This window comes from Oncorhynchus masou, chromosome 5 (assembly GCF_036934945.1).
Source record: "Oncorhynchus masou masou isolate Uvic2021 chromosome 5, UVic_Omas_1.1, whole genome shotgun sequence".
NCBI lineage: Eukaryota > Metazoa > Chordata > Actinopteri > Salmoniformes > Salmonidae > Oncorhynchus > Oncorhynchus masou.
In genome coordinates, this window is record NC_088216.1 from 17,804,800 (window position 1) to 17,823,531 (window position 18,732).

Sequence of the window (18,732 nt, forward strand, 5' to 3'; positions counted from 1 at the left end):
GTGCGTGAAAGAACAGGAGGCCGTGACTATATAGACCTACAGTGATTGTGGTTAACTAGCCTTAGCCTACTCGTGAAGAGGTTAACCTTCACTTGAGACAGATGGACAGATAGGTCTGTGAACGGTGCCTGCCGTCTTCCCCCCCCCCCCTCCCTCCAGTAAGGGAGGGTTATCTAGGGTCAGCTGCTGAGACTGCAGTAGAGTGCATGGTTGTCTTTATCAGTGAGAGGTGAAGTGGAGAGGGGAGGGGAGGGGGGAGTAGAGGCCTGTAGAACTACTGTCTGGAGGAGCTCCATTCACCTCACACGCTGTAGCCTGACAGGCATGTCTAGACTTGTCTAGGATACCCCTCCCTTCTTTTCTTTCTCTCAGTGTGTGTGAGAGAGCATGTGTGTTCAGCCAGCTCAGCTTTACTGGCGTACTACAGCCATCTTCCAGGTCAAATAGTGTGATAACCTGAGGTCTCCAAACCTGTCTGTAGCCTGCTGTTAGCGCTATAAAAGCGGCACTCTCCTAGCCACGCCAGCCTCACCCTCATGTGGGTGCTAGCAAGCACGCTAAGTGGTGCTACGTATCAACAGCCATTGTCAGCCAATCCAGTAGAGGTTGGAAGCTGTGGTGAGCTTCGATTGGTCACTAACGTCACGCGACATCCCAGAGGATTTGAATAAAGTTCAGCTTTCCCCAACTTAAGCCCCGCCCTGTTCGGCTCCCTGGCTTTCCTTCCGTTTGAAGTGAATGGCTTCCGATGTTTCACCGTGCGATGCCGCTCCCGAGTGTAACCTCAGAGTAAGGCCTTGGGCACCGCTATGGAGAGGACACCCACACACACGCTAGAGATCAGAGATGAATCTGGATCGTAGTCCATCTCTGTGTAGGCCTGCTGGGTGAGAGGAGATGGTCACACACTACGTGCTGCACTAGGATAACTGAGATAAAGACTAAATGTGGGCTGGCCTGCCCTCTGAATGGGGCTGTTTACTGTCAGAGACAGACAGATATTTATCATATATAGAGACGTGTGTACGTGTTTTTGTACATGTGTGTGCTTGTGTGTGTGTGTGTGTGCGTGCGTGTATCTGTGTGTCTGTGTGTGTGTGTGTGTGTGTGTGTGTGTGTGTGTGTGTGTGTATCTGTCTGTGTGTGTGTGTGTGTGTGCGTGTGCACACGTTTATTATTTAGGTGTTATAAGCAATGCTGCCCTCCCATCCTGTCCCCAGACATCCCAGAGGCATAACGTTCACGTTCTTCACATAGTTGAACACACACAGACACACACACACAGACCGACAGAGACATACACACACACACACACACAGAGGAGAGTCGTTTCTGAGTAGTTGCTGGTGTCTTTAGGTTGTAATCTAGCCTCAGGGCCGAGACACTTTGAATGTCCTAGTCTGAGCAGCCTAACACCCTAGGTTAGCTAAAATACCTCTTCACTATAGCCTAATGCCCTAGGTTAGCTAAAATACCTCTTCACTATAGCCTAATGCCCTAGGTTAGCTAAAATACCTCTTCACTATAGCCTAATGCCCTAGGTTACCTCTTCACTATAAATGCCCTAGGTTAGCTAAAATACCTCTTCACTATAGCCTAATGCCCTAGGTTAGCTAAAATACCTCTTCACTATAGCCTAATGCCCTAGGTTAGCTAAAATACCTCTTCACTATAGCCTAATGCCCTAGGTTAGCTAAAATACCTCTTCACTATAGCCTAACTAAAATACCTCTTCCTAGGTTAGCTAAAATACCTCTTCACTATAGCCTAATGCCCTAGGTTAGCTAAAATACCTCTTCACTCTTCACTAGGTTATAGCCTAACTAACCCTAGGTTAGCTAAAATACCTCTTCACTATAGCCTAATGCCCTAGGTTAGCTAAAATACCTCTTCACTATAGCCTAATGCCCTAGGTTAGCTAAAATACCTCTTCACTATAGCCTAACACCCTAGGTTAGCTAAAATACCTCTTCACTATAGCCTAACACCCTAGGTTAGCTAAAATACCTCTTCACTATAGCCTAATGCCCTAGGTTAGCTAAAATACCTCTTCACTATAGCCTAACACCCTAGGTTAGCTAAAATACCTCTTCACTATAGCCTAATGCCCTAGGTTAGCTAAAATACCTCTTCACTATGCCCTAGCCTAAAATACCTCTTCACTATAGCCCTAGGTTAGCTAAAATACCTCTTCACTATAGCCTAATGCCCTAGGTTAGCTAAAATACCTCTTCACTATAGCCTAATGCCCTAGGTTAGCTAAAATACCTCTTCACTATAGCCTAATGCCCTAGGTTAGCTAAAATACCTCTTCACTATAGCCTAATGCCCTAGGTTAGCTAAAATACCTCTTCACTATAGCCTAATGCCCTAGGTTAGCTAAAATACCTCTTCACTATAGCCTAATGCCCTAGGTTAGCTAAAATACCTCTTCACTATAGCCTAATGCCCTAGGTTAGCTAAAATACCTCTTCACTATAGCCTAATGCCCTAGGTTAGCTAAAATACCTCTTCACTATAGCCTAATGCCCTAGGTTAGCTAAAATACCTCTTCACTATAGCCTAATGCCCTAGGTTAGCTAAAATACCTCTTCACTATAGCCTAATGCCCTAGGTTAGCTAAAATACCTCTTCACTATAGCCTAATGCCCTAGGTTAGCTAAAATACCTCTTCACTATAGCCTAATACCCTAGGTTAGCTAAAATACCTCTTCACTATAGCCTAATGCCCTAGGTTAGCTAAAATACCTCTTCACTATAGCCTAATGCCCTAGGTTAGCTAAAATACCTCTTCACTATAGCCTAATGCCCTAGGTTAGCTAAAATACCTCTTCACTATAGCCTAATGCCCTAGGTTAGCTAAAATACCTCTTCACTATAGCCTAATGCCCTAGGTTAGCTAAAATACCTCTTCACTATAGCCTAATGCCCTAGGTTAGCTAAAATACCTCTTCACTATAGCCTAACACCCTAGGTTAGCTAAAATACCTCTTCACTATAGCCTAATGCCCTAGGTTAGCTAAAATACCTCTTCACTATAGCCTAATGCCCTAGGTTAGCTAAAATACCTCTTCACTATAGCCTAATGCCCTAGGTTAGCTAAAATACCTCTTCACTATAGCCTAATGCCCTAGGTTAGCTAAAATACCTCTTCACTATAGCCTAATGCCCTAGGTTAGCTAAAATACCTCTTCACTATAGCCTAATGCCCTAGGTTAGCTAAAATACCTCTTCACTATAGCCTAATGCCCTAGGTTAGCTAAAATACCTCTTCACTATAGCCTAATGCCCTAGGTTAGCTAAAATACCTCTTCACTATAGCCTAATGCCCTAGGTTAGCTAAAATACCTCTTCACTATAGCCTAATGCCCTAGGTTAGCTAAAATACCTCTTCACTATAGCCTAATGCCCTAGGTTAGCTAAAATACCTCTTCACTATAGCCTAATGCCCTAGGTTAGCTAAAATACCTCTTCACTATAGCCTAATGCCCTAGGTTAGCTAAAATACCTCTTCACTACAGCCTAATGCCCTAGGTTAGCTAAAATACCTCTTCACTACCCTTAGCTACAGTCTAATGCCCTAGGTTAGCTAAAATACCTCTTCACTATACTAACTAAAATAACCCTTCACTACAGCCTAATGCCCTAGGTTAATGCCCCTAGGTTAGCTAAAATAGCCGCCCTAGGTTCTAAAATAACTACAGCCTAATGCTCTAGATTAGCTAAAATACCTCTTCACTGCAGCCTAATACTCTAGGTTAGCTAAAATAACCCTTCACTACAGCCTAATGCCCTAGGTTAGCTAAAATAACCCTTCACTACAGCCTAATGCCCTAGGTTAACTAAAATAATCCTTCACTACAGCCTAATGCCCTAGGTTAACTAAAATAACCCTTCACTACAGCCTAATGCCCTAGGTTAACTAAAATAACCCTTCACTACAGCCTAATGCCCTAGGTTAGGTAAAATAACCCTTCACTACAGCCTAATGCCCTAGGTTAGGTAAAATAACCCTTCACTACAGCCTAATGCCCTAGGTTAGCTAAAATAACCCTTCACAGCAGCCTAAATGTTATTTTGTTACACCCTCAGTGATCTCTCTCTACCTCTCTACTCAGCCATTACCTAGGTATACTGTCCTACCTTCAGTAATGTAGTCTAGCTAGCTATGATTATAATGAGCCAGAGAGGGAGAACTGTAGTGGGATGGGGTGCAGGAAATGCCATTACACCTCTCTGTGTCATTTGAGATTGTGCGTGTTGTGGTGTAATGTGGGCTCAGACAATTTCATTTACATTTTATTAGTCAGGTCACATGGTCAGCCACGGAGGGGGGAAGTAAAACTGAGTAGGGTGCAGGAAACACCATTACACCTCTGTCTGTCTGTCTGTCTGTCTGTCTGTCTATTTCTCTCTTTCTCTCTCTCTCTCTCAGTATCATCTGGACCTATGTGTTGTCTTGTTATCTGGCTCCTGAATCCTTCAATATTATGTTTTTAACCCCCCCCCCCCTCTCTCTCTCTCTCTCTCTGTGTGTTCCTCTCTTCCAGGAGAGCCCACCTGCGTCTGTGTTTGGAGAGGTTGAAGGCCCTCATCCCTCTGGGAAAAGACTGTAACCGCCACACTACCCTGGGGCTGCTCAACAAAGCCAAATCACATATTAAGGTAACTATACCGCACAGACACACATGCATACTTGTGACCCGTTCATGTCTAAAAAACACATACATACTTATGACCTGTTCAAGTGTAAAACACACACACTTGTGACCTGTTCAAGTCTAAAGCACACACACGTATGACCTGTTGAAGTCTAAAACAGCTCTCCAAATGCTTTAAATATGTATGACAAATATTTGACATTTTCCATTGATTTATTTGAGTTATGAAGCTTTACTATTTAAACTCCAACAACACATTTGAGTAGTAACCAATGTTCCCTCTGAGCCGAGTTTCCCCGTCAGTTAACTCTATCGACGTTTCCCTTCACTGTGGGAATTGTGATCGTATCAGAGCAGTCATTATTAGCCCCTTTCAACACAACATACCGAAACAAAACAAACTGTGCAAGAGACTGTGTCGTGCGCAGAGCGCGTCGGATTTCAATTGCACTGCCAGGCACGTGTCACGATCGTCGAAATAACATTCGGACCAAGGCGCAGCGTGATATGGGTTCCACATCTTTTTATTCGTGAAAAAGCAAACGATACGTGAAGCTATGAAGTGCTCACAGGCAACTACACATAAACAAGATCCCATAAAACACAGTGGGGAAATGGCTGCCTAAATATGATCCCCAATCAGAGACAATGGTAAACAGCTGCCTCTGATTGGGAACCATACCAGGCCAACATAGAAATAAAACAACCTAGATTACCCACCCTAGTCACACCCCGCCCTAACCAAAATAGAGAATAAAAAGTCTCTCTATGGTCAGGGCGTGACAGCACGACTCTACACAGTCCGGTACTCTACACAGTCCGGTGCGCCATAACCAATCAGAGCTTCAATAGGCCTATATGCAAATAGACCATTTTCAAATATGGTTTTGTGCCATTCACTTTGAACTGGACTGTTTTACAGCATGAGCGGCTGCGATCGTTATGCTCTTGTTTTGAAATCAAAGCCAGAGCTGCATGTAGCCACGTGTGCCCATTTGTTCACATTCTTTGCTAGTTAGTGAGTTGTTAGCCCAGTTATAGATCATTTGTAGTCAGCAACGTGGCAGTGATTGCTTCCTACAAGAGAACAAAGCGTGTACATTTCTTGGCATGTTTGAACGCGAGTCGGGTAAAGAGCTTTTTTATGGCAGTTGTTTATTTTCAGACGGTCTTGAATAAGCTAAGTAGCCATAGGCAGAGGGTAGCACCTTTGTCTGATTCTCTGTGATAATGGTATGGAAATAATCATTCATTTTATTTTGGAAAGTGGCTTCTTGCATCAAACAACAACTCCTTCAGGATAAGCAGGTTCATGTCAAGCCCAGCATGTGTTTCTCAAAGTCTCCTGGAATGTAGGTCTACATTGAACACCACACATTGTCTGTTACTGTAGGCTGAACGATAGAACAGCCATTTCCATGTTTAAATGTAACGTGATAAATATTCTCCATATTTGTTTATGTTAGGCCACTCTGGTAGTCCTACATTATGATCAAATAGCCACAGTCGTCTACCTGGTCACTGTTAAAACTGTAACTTAAAGCGGGTACAGCCTCAGTGTTCACAGTAAACGCGCACTGGAAGTTGCACAGAATTTTCAGAATTTTCACAACGTTCAAGTTTGCGCTCAGCCGACCTGAAATTCTCTCACTGCCGGAAAAAAATGAGAGGGAACATTGGGCTCTTAATGAGAAACATGTTGTTTGTTCTGAATCTATGGCCAGTGCAGCTTACCCACTACTGACAGACACCTGAATGAGGTTAACATGGGAATGAAGATCAATAACATTGACCCTGACAATGACACAGAAACATGGAATGAAGGGTCGCATTGTTGTTGCATGTCTCTCGTTCGCTCTTTCTCTCTTCCCCCTCTCTCTCTCTCTCTCTCTCTCTCTTTCACTCTCACCCCTCCCTCTCTTTCACTCTCACCCCTCTCTCTCTCTCTTTGTCTCATCTCTCTCTCTCTCTCTTTCTCTCTCTTTGTCTCATCTCTCTCTCTCTCTCTTTGTCTCATCTCTCTCTCTCTACCCCCTCTCTCTCTCTCTCTCTCTCAGTGCTGTAACTGTCAGCTCTAGTCTTTATCAAGTATCGACGTGACTCTGTGTAACAGCAGTAGTAAATAAACGCATCGTAAACAAAACACTGATACAAGATAAACAACGCCAAGTCTGGAAAGACAGAACATTACTTCTGTGGTGGACTGTTGGGTGATTTCCCTTCCAAAGGTTAGAGTTCGGATACAGGATACTAAAGTCTGACATTGGAGTTGTAGCGTTTGGAGAATTGATTGGCGGTTTCATTGACTCCTCTATCTCTCATCCTCTCTCTTCGTGCCAATTTTTAGTCTACTTCCCTATCTGTATCTCTCCCTCCATCCCCCTCTCCCACTGTCACTATCCCTCTGAGAATATCTTCTCTATCAACCTTACCCGCTAAAATATATACATTCAAATCTATTCATAACCATGCTCTCTCGTCTCTTTCTTCTCTCCTCTCCCTCCTATAGAAACTTGAACACACCTGGTAAAATATCCTTTTAAATAGATAAAGGAACACACAAAGGATAGCAACTCGTCATCTCTCTGAGGGTGTGGTGGAGGAGGCAGGTGCTCTTTGGAAACAGGTATACAAATCCAGTTTGTTCAAGATAACTAAACACATGCTCTCTCTCTTCTCTCCTCTCTCCCTTCTCTCCTCTTTCCCTTCTCTCCCTTCTCTCCTCTCTCTCTCTCTCTCTTCTCTCTTCTCTCTCTCCCTTCTCTCCTCTTTCTCTCCCTTCTCTCCTCTTTCTCTCCCTTCTCTCTTCTCTCTCTCCCTTCTCTCCTCTTTCTCTCCCTTCTCTCCTCTCTCTCTCCCTTCTCTCCTCTTTCTCTCCCTTCTCTCCTCTCTCTCTCCCTTCTCTCCTCTCTCTCTCCGTTCTCTCCTATCTCTCTCCCTTCTCTCTCTCTCTCTCCCTTCTCTCCCTTCTCTCCTCTCTCTCTTTCTCTCTCCTCTCTCTCTCACTTCTCTCCTCTCTCTCTCCCTTCTATCTTCTCTCTCACTTCTCCTCTCTCTCTCTCCCTTCTCTCCTCTCTCTCTCTTCTCTCCTCTCTTTCTTCTCTCTCTCCTCTCTCTCTCTCGCTTTTCCTCTCTCTCTCCCCCTTCTCTCCCTCTTCTAGAAACTTGAAGAGGCGGACCGTAAGAGCCGTAACCAGCTGGACAGTCTGGAGAGGGAGCAGAGGCACCTCCAGCGCCAGTTGGACCTGCTGCAGGGGGCACCGGGGCCGGGGTAGGAGGCACTGGGCCGGGGGAGGGAGAGAGGATACGCATGGACAGCGTGGGCTCCACCCTCTGCTCCTCCGAGCACTCGGACTCGGACCAAGGTGAGCGACCGTGACCACCGAAAGGGATCTTTGTCAGATTCCAGTCTGTATTTCATTGTATCACACACATAAGAACATCAGTTAAAGAGATGTGGACTTTGCACACTTGTACCCTATTCTTAGGATAACCAGAAAGCTTGATTCTGTGTGGAAACAAACCAAACTTCTCAGTTTAGTAGTGTTCCTGTTTAGTTCCAAGGAGCTCTTGTTTCAAGTGTGTTATTCCAACGTTCTGCTCCTCTCTTACTCTCTCTCTCTCTCTCTCTCCCTCTCTCTCTCACCCTCTCTCTCTCGCCCTCTACAGAGGAGATTGAGGTGGACGTGGAGTCTACAGAGTTCTCGGAGCACGGGGAACTGGACTCGGTGTCTACGGCCTCCACCAGCGATCTAGACGACCACAGCAGCCTTCAGAGTCTAGCCAGCGACGAGGGCTACTCCAGCTGCAGCATCCTCAAACTCTCCTCAGCCTTCTCCGGATCCTCCTCATAGGAGATGTTGGGTGTAGACTCCTCCCCCCGGCTCCAATCTGCAACCTCGGGGGGCTAAATCAACATCCAAAGACCAACCACCTGAACCTGGCCAGCGACGCAGGTTACGAGGGCAAACGTTAATCCAGCGTCCTCGTCAAACTCAGCGCCTTCTCTGACCGGCCAATTAGAGTTGTCTCCAGCCCCAGCTCCAACCTGCAAAAACCTTGGCCTCCCCCCTCCATCCACCACCCCTGTTGTGTGTCGTCATATCACCCATCTACATGTATCATCGCCGATTACACCATCGCCATGGCATCCCTCAAGTGGCACCCTGACATCCTTCTAACTTCCTGTCTGTAACCCCTCGCCATCGCACCATCCGTCGCTCTGCTCCAACTCGCTGCTGAACCTCAACCCCCAGTCCGAGAACAACCCCCCTCCGTCCCAAGCAGAAGGTCCAACCCCCCCCCCCCGTATCGTCCCGATAACGGGTACATGAAGAACAGAGATTGATCCAAACACAGAACCAACCTTTATTTTGAGAATCTGAATAAGAGCAATGGTTTGAGATTAGATTTTGACTTGGGTGGCTTTATGAATGGTTGAAACTGAAGATAAAAAATGATGTATTTTTATATGCTGGGATCAGCATTATCTTGGTTTTATTGCAGACATAATCAAAGGGAATTAGACCCCCTTTTTTTAAATCAAACAATTGATTAAGTTATTTTAGAATCAAACAAAAAAAACAACCCCATATTTTAGCATCAGAAATGCACTTACATTTCTAATATATATTAGAATATTTTCTGATGAGTTTTCTGAGTTTTAAAACCTTGTTTGGTTCTGTGTGTTTGAGTGTTTGCTCTGGTCTCGTGTCTGAAGTCAATGTTCTGCTGGACTTAAAAACCAATTTGGGAACAAGTGGTAATTTGGACACAGACTCTGTGGAATGTCAAGAAGTCTAGTTGCCATATCAACACATTTTGGCCCTTGAACGACGTTCCTTTTTATTTTACATTTCTTGTCTTTGTGGGTTTTTTTTACCACTGTGCAACCACAGCACTGCATCCAACAGACACTTGAAATGGTGCTACCTGAAACAGCAACAACAAACCCATCAACAACGCAGCTCAAACGCTTGTACAACCAACGATCCTTGTCTGCCGTGTCATACAGGACGTTTCCATCCAAACGAATGGAGGAGAAACAGAAACATGCATCATATGCATTCCCATGGAACGTGGGCGGTGCTCGGTGTGGAAATCAATCTTCAAATGTGTTTTTACAACAACGCAGCTACCACAACAAGCTATCCTGCACCTGCCTACCTTATAGCTGTCTATAGAAACAAATCGGCACAATTTAAAAAGAAGGAATAGCAAGGAACTTTGGACTATAGAGACAACATCCATCCTTTCTCTCTATCCAGCAGTAACAAGCAATAACCATTTCTAGTATTTGAAAAATATATGATTTTTTTTAAATTTCGACCATTTGACCTCCTGTTTTTTCCCCCTCTCTTTTCCAAGGCAACAGACCTGTGGCCGTCCAAAAAAAGCTCATTCAACTTGCTTTGTTTTTTTTGTACATAATTAAATTAGCTTAATAAATTAACGATGAAAAAAAGGAGTGTTAAAAAAAAGTTAGAAAACTTGTGTATAGAAAAAACCTATTGCCTCTGTTGCTGTTTTTGACCTTGTGTTTTTGTGCATTTTAAATTATATTTTTGAAAAGATTTATTCTACTTCTCTCAGAGTGTGACTGGCAAGCGGTCAGTCAGTCGTCCATGTGGCATGAATTGGACAGTAATTGCTTTGTTCATTTTGCTGGTTGAAACGTTCAAAGGTTACCATTCTGTAGCTGTCCCCCATCAACCCCAAGAGAAGATCCACTTCATAGTACTTAACTTAAAGTTCAAGACACAACAACAAGAGAACAACAACTATATGGCTGTTATACAAAATGGCTGCCACCCCAGGACATCTTCTGTTCATAAATACAGAGTTTGTGTGGCACTCTTATTTATTCAAACTTGTTTGTTTCTTACTTTTCTTTTGAAAACTCCTATATGGCATTCCACTGGTGGTATCTCGTGAGCTGTGGTGGAACTCGAGTCTGAAGTGACAGCACCAAGGTGTATGATGATGTCATTGACTGTGTGTGTACATCCTTAGCCCTTGTTACTGAAGCGAGCCCAACTTGCACTTTGAAAAGTCTGGTTTTCCACCGGTATTCACATATCTCTTCATATGAAAGAACAATCCCACCCTGACCCTTGAGTTTTTGAAGTTTATATATTTATTAGCCTATTTCTCCATCCCTCACAGAACCAACACAGAATGAAAAAAGTTAACTTATTTGGTTTCTGTCTTATCTTATTATTCTCCCTATTTTTTTATGATTTTATCCCTTATTTTAAGATTTAATGTTTAAAAGTGGAACAATTGTTGTTTCCCAAATGGCACCCTATTCCCTACGTAGTGCACTACGTTTGACCAGACTCTGTCAAAAGTAGAGCACAAAGTAGGGAAAAGGGTGCCATTTGGGAAACAGACCATGGTGAATCGTAGTGAAGTCAGTCAGGATACCAGGCTAATGTTGTTTTGTTAGACGGACACTTGAAATGTAATCAGCCCCCAAGCTGCTCCCAGTACTGAGCCTTGCCTCTCATGCATCCATGGTCGAGTTCCAAACTGACCCCAAGCTGCTCCCAGTACTGAGCCTTGCCTCTCATGCATCCACGGTCGAGTTCCAAACTGACCCCAAGCTGCTCCCAGTACTGAGCCTTGCCTCTCATGCATCCACGGTCGAGTTCCAAACTGACCCCAAGCTGCTCCCAGTACTGAGCCTTGCCTCTCATGCATCCACGGTCGAGTTCCAAACTGACCCCAAGCTGCTCCCAGTACTGAGCCTTGCCTCTCATGCATCCACGGTCGAGTTCCAAACTGACCCTAAGCTGTATGGTCATTTCTTCTGCTTCTCTGATAGGCTGGGTGCATTTTTTGTCCTAACAGTTTACACCTATCCAATAATCCTAGAATTTGCTAGGAGGGGATGGGGGTGTAGGGTCAAGGGGTTGATTTTGGACTCAGCCTACAATAGCCGAGTCTAATGGGCAAATACTGAGCCAGCTACTATACAAAATGGGGGCTAACTAACTAACTCCACACTCTAGTAGGAAGACAAGTAGTAGTCTTTACTAGATTTGGTTTTAGTCAACAAAATGTGTCTTACATTTACAAAAAGCCTCAGATTAATATTATTGAGATCAAAAACCTATGGTTTCAACGAATGACATCATTCAAGGTGTAAAGTTAGAGTGTAATCTTGAGGGATTTCATGATCTCCTCAAATTTGGATGGTTCACTGACGATGGTGCTTTCTCAATAGAAACAAATAAGCCAAACGACCTCAGAACACCAACAGTGTCCTCTTCTCTTTCACAGGGGGCAGATTACTTCACTCTCCTTCATTTACACTTTTATCTTCTAGCGCGTTTTGTTTGTCGTTTTTTGAACCTGCACTATGAGAAAAAGGGCCCATATTTAATGAAAAACTGTGTTTTTCCCCAATACCCTCTCTCTTTTGTGTGTGTTGCCTGGTGTCCTTCGTACGGCCTTGTAAGTGATACCTGCTTTTGGCTGTGTATGGCTAGCAGTATGTTGTTATATCCAGATTTGGGGTCTATTCTAACTCAGTTCCAATCTGTTGAGTTCAAGATGGGAATTTCTTACCTGGTATCCAAACTGAATTCACATTCCATTTTGCGGATGGAATTTAGATGGAATTGACCTCCACCCTGAATAATGTCACTCCAGTGTACTAGGTATTGGTCTTATAGACAATGACTCGAAAGGGGGGAACGAATTGCCTGGGACCCAGATCTGTTTGTGCTGTCTTTCCAACTCCTGTGGTCATTCTGGTCAAGACAGCACAAACCGATCTGGGAACCAGGTTAAGGCAGAATGAATGGGTAAAAGTAGATACAACTATTCCCACCTCCAAACAGGACAGACCTAGCCTGGGTTAAACTAGGCTGAATGCTGTGATACGAGTTAGCGTAGCATTCAGTCTGGTTTAACCAGGCTATAGGAGAGACTATAGTCCCCTTGTTGTTCAGATGAACTCTGTGGCCATCAATCCTTTGTAGAACATGCTCTCTGATGATGATGATTCTCGCTGTGTAAGTTTGAAAATGCAATACTTACAATAAAACACCAAGATTTTCAAACCGGAACTAGTTGACTTTGTCTACTATCTATATTGTTATTTTCAAGGTTGTTTTTAATCCATTCTCCGTTCATTTTGAGGAAGTCAGACACTTCTTGTCGGTTGGGTTCCTGTCAGTCAGCGATTCAAGCCTCAATTGGTCGGGGCATGAACTCTACAAGGTGTCGAATGCTTTCCACAGGGATGCTGGACCATGTTGACTCCAATGCTTCCCACAGTTGCGTCAAGTTGGCTAGTTGTCCTTTGGGTGGTATGTGGACAATTCTTGATACACACAGGAAACTGTTGAGCGTGAAAAACTCAGCAGTGTTGCTGTTCTTGACATTCAAAGGCACTTAAATCTTTTGTCTTGCCCATTCACCCTCTGAATGACACACCATACACAACCCATGTCTCAAGGTTTAAAAATTTGTCTTCAACCTGTCTCCTCCCCTTCGTCTACACTGATTGAAGTAGCTTTAACAAGTGACATCAATAATGGATCATAGCTTTCACCTGGATTCACCTGGTCAGTCTATGACATAGAAAGAGCAGGTGTTCATAATGTTTTGTACACTCAGTGTATCTTAAAGGGTGAACTGGGTAAACAAGACCCTGTGCAGATTACAGTATCTTAGTTTATATATTGTATGTACATATCATATGCAGACTTTTGCCAGGCACTGTAAAGATCTGATAAACCTCTGCAGAAATGCACAGACTTTGCATGACTGGAACGAGCCCAAGTGTATAGCTATATATATATATGTATGTATGTATGTATGTATGTATGTTTGGGGTCACTTAGAATTGTCCTTGTTTTTGAAAGAAAAGCTAATTTTTTGTCTATTAAAATAGCATCAAATTGATCAGAAGTACAGTGTAGACATTGTTAATGTTGTAAATGACTATTGTAGCTGGAAATGGCTGATTTTTAAAAAAATGGAATATCTACATAGGCGTTCAGAGGCCCATTATCAGCAACCATCACTCCTGTGTTCCAATGGCACATTGTGTTAGCTAATCCAAGATGATCATTTTAAAAGTCTAATTGATCATTGGAAAGCCCCTTTGCAATTATGTTAGCACAGCTGAAAACTGTTGTTCTGATTTAAAGAAGCAATTAAACTGTCCTTCTTTAGACTAGTTGAGTATCTGGAGCATCAGCATTTGTAGGTTCGATTACAGGCTCAAAATGACCAGAAACAAATAACTTTTTTCTGAAACTCGTCAGTCTATTCTTGTTCTGATAAATGAAGGCTATTCCATGCGAGAAATTGAAGATCTCATACAAACCTGTGTATTACTCCCTTCACAGAACAGAGCAAACGGGCTCTAACCAGAATAGAAAGAGGAATGGGAGGCCCCGGTGCACAACTGAGCAAGAAGACAAGTACATTAGAGTATCTAGTTTTAGAAACAGTCCTCAACTGGCAGCTTCATTAAATAGTACCCGCAAAACACCAGTCTCAACGTCAACAGTGAAGAGGTGACTCCGGGATGCTGGCCTTCGAGGTTGCAAAGAAAAAGCCATATCTCAGACTGGCCAACAAAAATAAAAGATTAAGATGGGAAAAAGAACACAGACACTGGACAGAGGAAGATTGGAATAAAGTGTTATGGACAGACTAATCTAAGGTTGAGGTTTCGGATCACAAGGAAGAACATTCGTGAGACACAGAAAAAATGAAAAGATGCTGAAGGAGTGCTTGACGCCATCTGTCAAACATGGTGGAGGCAATGTGATGGTCTGGGGAAGCTTTGGTAGTGGTAAAGTGGGAGATTTGTACAGGGTAAAAGAAGGAAGGCTATCACTCCATTTTGCAACGCCATGTCATACATACCCTGTGGGCGGTGCTTAATTGGAGACCATTTCCTCCTACAACAGGACAATGACCCAAAGCACAGCACCAAACTATGCAAGAACTATTTAGGGAAGAAGCAGTCAGCTGGTATTCTGTCTATAAGGGAGTGGCCAGCACAGTCACCGGATCTCAACCCTATTGAGCTGTTGTGGGAGCAGCTTGACCACATGGTACGTAAGAAGTGCCCATCAAGCCAATCCAACTTGTGGGAGGTGCTTCAGGAAGCATGGGGTGGAATCTCTTCAGATTACCTCAACAACTTGACAACTAGAATGCCAAAGGTCTGCAAGGCTGTAATTGCTGCAAATGGAGGATTCTTTGACAAAAGCAAAGTTTAAGGACACAATTATTATTTCAATTAAAATTATTTATAACCTTGTCGAAGTCTTAACTATATTTATATATTTATATTTGCAACTCATTTCATGTATATTTTCATGGAAAACAAGGACATTTCTAAGTGGCCAAACCTTTGAACAGTAGTGTATATTTAAAAGTATGTGCACCCCTTCAAATTAGTGGATTCGGCTATTTCAGCCACACCCGTTGCTAATAGGTGTATAAAATTGAGCACACAGTCATGCAATCTCCATAGACAAACATTGTCAGTAGAATGGCCTTACTGAAGAGCTCATTTAATTTCAACGTGGCACCGTCACATGATGCCACCTTTCCAACAAGTCATTTTGACAAATTTCTGCCTTGCTAGTGTTGCCCTGGTCTACTGTAAGTGCTGTTCTTGTGGAAAGTGGAAAACCTAGGCACAGCATTGGCTCAGTCACGAAGTGGTAGGCCACACAAGCTCACAGAACGGGACCACCAAGTGCTGAACCATGTAGCACGTAAAAATAGCCTGTACTCAGTTACAACACTCACTACCAAGTTCCAAACTGCATCTGGAAGCAACATCAGCACAAGAACTGTTCATCTGAAGCTTAATGAAATGGGTTTCCATTGCCGAGCAGTCGCACACAAGCCTAAGATCACCACGCACAATGCCAAGCGTCGGCACCTAGGTGTAAAGCTCGCCGCCAATAGACTCTGGAGCAGTGGAAACGCGTTCTCTGGAGTAATGAATCACCACACTTCACCACCTGGCAGTCCAACGAACTAATCTGGGTTTGGCAGATGCCAGGAGAACGTTACCTGCCCGAATGCATAGTGCCAACTGTAAAATTTGGTAGAGGAGAAATAATGGTCTGGGGAGGTTTTTCATGGTTCAGGCTCTGAAATTCCAATGAAGGGAAATCTTAACGCTACAGAATACAAAGACATTCTAGACGATTCTGTGCTTCCAATGTTGTGGAAATAGTTTGGAGAAGGCCCTTTCCTGTTTCAGCATGACAATGCCCCCGTGCACAAAGCGATGTCCACACAGAAATGGTTTGTTGAGATCGGTGTGGAAGAACTTGACTGGCCTGCACAGAGCCCTGACCTCAACCCCATCGAATACCTTGGGATGAATTGGAACACCGACTGCGAGCCAGGCCTAATCGCCCAACATCAGTGCTCGACCTCACTAATGCTCTTGTGGCTGAATGGGAGCAAGTCCCCGCAGCAATGTTCCAACATCTAGTGGAAAGCCTTCCCAGAAGAGTGGAGGCTGTTATAGAGCAAAGGGGGTACTAACACCATATTAATGCCCATGATTTTGGAATGAGATGTTCGACGAGCAGGTGTTCACATACTTTTGGTCATGTAGTGTATATCATAATATCCCTCAAATGTATGCACTCCATGTACTTTCATTCACTTTATATTATAGAGTAGCTAGCTAGAGATTTAGTTCAGCCACTTGTGCCATGAGGTTCACATGGCTTGTGGGGAGGGTTAGAAGGCAACACAAACCACATGAACAAACCACATGAACATGATGCACGTCTACTACACCATATTGAAGTGGTCACATCTTGTGAAACATGGCTAGGAAGACCCAAACCTCCCAAGAAGAGCTGAACCATAAAATAACAAATTCAGATGTTCCTTTCAGCTGGGCATAATTCTTTAAAAAGGGATATTTTGTCTTCTGATACGCATATGGTGAATATATGGTGGCTGTGCCATAAACATAAACCTCTATGTTGTCGGCCGAGGTCCTGGAATCCTCCTCTGGCTGCCTCACTGGGACCCAAAAAACTTCCTGGCCCTACCTATATGGATCATGTGTTCCTATCAGTAGTAATATCTGCCCCAAGCCATACGGCTCTTAGATAGTTCACCAAATAGCTACCAGGACTATTGGCATTGACCCTTTTTTTGCAGGAACTGTTTTTACTCGTCACATACGCTGCTGCTGTTACGATCTGTCGCTTTATTCCCTATAGGTCGGGCCAGGAAGCTGTATGTACATACAGGTGAAGTCTGAAGTTTACATACACCTCAGCCAAATACATTTAAACTCAGTTATTCACAATTCCTGACATTTAATCCTAGTAAAAATTCCCTGTCTTCGGTCAGTTAGGATCACTACTTTATTTTAAGAATGTGAAATGTCAGAATAATAGTAGAGAGAATGATTTATTTCAGCTTTGATTTCTTTCATCACATTCCCAGTGGGTCAGAAGTTTACATACACTCAATTAGTATTTGGTAGCATTGTCTATAAATTGTTTACCTTGGGTCAAACGTTTCGGGTAGCCTTCCACAAGCTTCCCACAATAAGTTGGGTGAATTTTGGCCCATTCCTCCTGACAGAGCTGGTGTAACTGAGTCAGGTTTGTATGCCTCCTTTCTCACACACACGCTTTCAGTTCTGCCCACAAATTTTGTGGTGGCCACCCCAACACCTTGACTTTGTTGTCCTTAAACCATTTTGCCACATCTTTGGAAGTATGCTTGGGGTCATTGTCCATTTGGAAGACCCATTTGAGACCAAGCTTTAACTACCTGACTGATGTCTTGAGATGTTGCTTCAATATATCCACATCATTTTCTACCCTCATGATGCCATCTATTTTGTGAAGTGCACCAGTCCCTCCTGCAGCAAAGCACCCCCACAACATGATGCTGCCACCCCCGTGCTTCACGGTTGGGAGGGTGTTCTTTGGCTTGCAAGCCTCCCCCTTTTTCCTCCAAACATAACAATGGTCATTATGGCCAAACGGTTCTATTTTTGCTTCATCAGACAAGAGGACATTTCTCCAAAAAGTTTGATCTTTGTCCCCATGTGCAGTTGAAAACCATAGTCTGTCTTTTTTATGGTGGTTTTGGAGCAGTGGCTTCTTCCTTGCTGAGCGGCCTTTCAGGTTATGTCGATATAGGACTCGTTTTACTGTGGATATAGATACTTTTGTACCTGTTTCCTCCAGCATCTTCATAAGGTCCTTTGCTGTTGTTCTGGGATTGATTTGCACTTTTCACACCAAAGTACATTCATCTCTAGGAGACAGAACTCATCCCCTTCATGAGGGGTAGTGTCACGTTCTGACCTTAGTTCTTTTGTTATGTCTTTGTTTTAGTATGGTCAGGGCGTGGGTGGGTTGTCTATGTTCCTTTTTCTATGTTTTGGGATTTCTGTGTTTGGCCTGGTATGGTTCTCAATCAGAGGCAGCTGTCAATCGTTGTCCCTGATTGAGAACCATACTTAGGTAGCCTGGTTTCACTTTTGAGTTGTGGGTGATTGTTTTCTGTTTTGTGTCTACACCAGGTAGGAGGACCAAAGTCAGGTTGGAGACCTGAGCCAACTCCCCGTGCTTATAGTGGAGAGAGAGACCGGGCAGGCACCGTGTTATGCCGTGAGGCTAGAGTGGGCATCGAGACAGGTGCCATGAAGCCGGCTCAGCGCATCTGGTATCCAGTGCGTCTCCTCGGGCCGGGGTACCTGGCACCAGCCCTACGCATGGTGTCCCCGGTTCACCAGCACAGCCCAGTGCGGGCTATTCCACCTCGCCACACTGGCCTGGCTACAGGGAGCATTCAACCAGGTAGGGTTGGGCAGGCTCGGTGCTCGAGACCTTCAGTGCGCCTTCACGGTCTGCTCTATCCGGTGCCACCTCCACGCACCAGCCCTCCGGTGGCAGCCCCCCGCACCAGGCTGTCTCTCCGTCTCCTCCCTACAGGTGCTCCCGTCTGTCCTGAGCTGCCAGAGTCTCCCGTCTGTCCTGAGCTGCCAGAGACTCCCGTCTGTCCTGAGCTGCCAGAGCCACCCGTCAGCCAGGAG

At 44.2% G+C, this 18,732-nt stretch overlaps 1 protein-coding gene across 1 annotated transcript in view; it reads left to right on the forward strand.

Annotated features, from left to right (window-relative positions):
• mxi1 (max interactor 1, dimerization protein) overlaps positions 1-12,736 on the forward strand; it is a 37,394-nt gene extending 24,658 nt beyond the window's left edge. The window contains 4 exon segments of the mRNA XM_064962004.1: positions 4,551-4,665; positions 7,823-7,915; positions 7,918-8,026; positions 8,331-12,736. Coding sequence (XP_064818076.1) covers positions 4,551-4,665; positions 7,823-7,915; positions 7,918-8,026; positions 8,331-8,515 — 502 coding nt within the window. The 3' untranslated portion in view covers positions 8,516-12,736.
• The last annotated feature ends 5,996 nt before the right edge of the window (positions 12,737-18,732 follow it).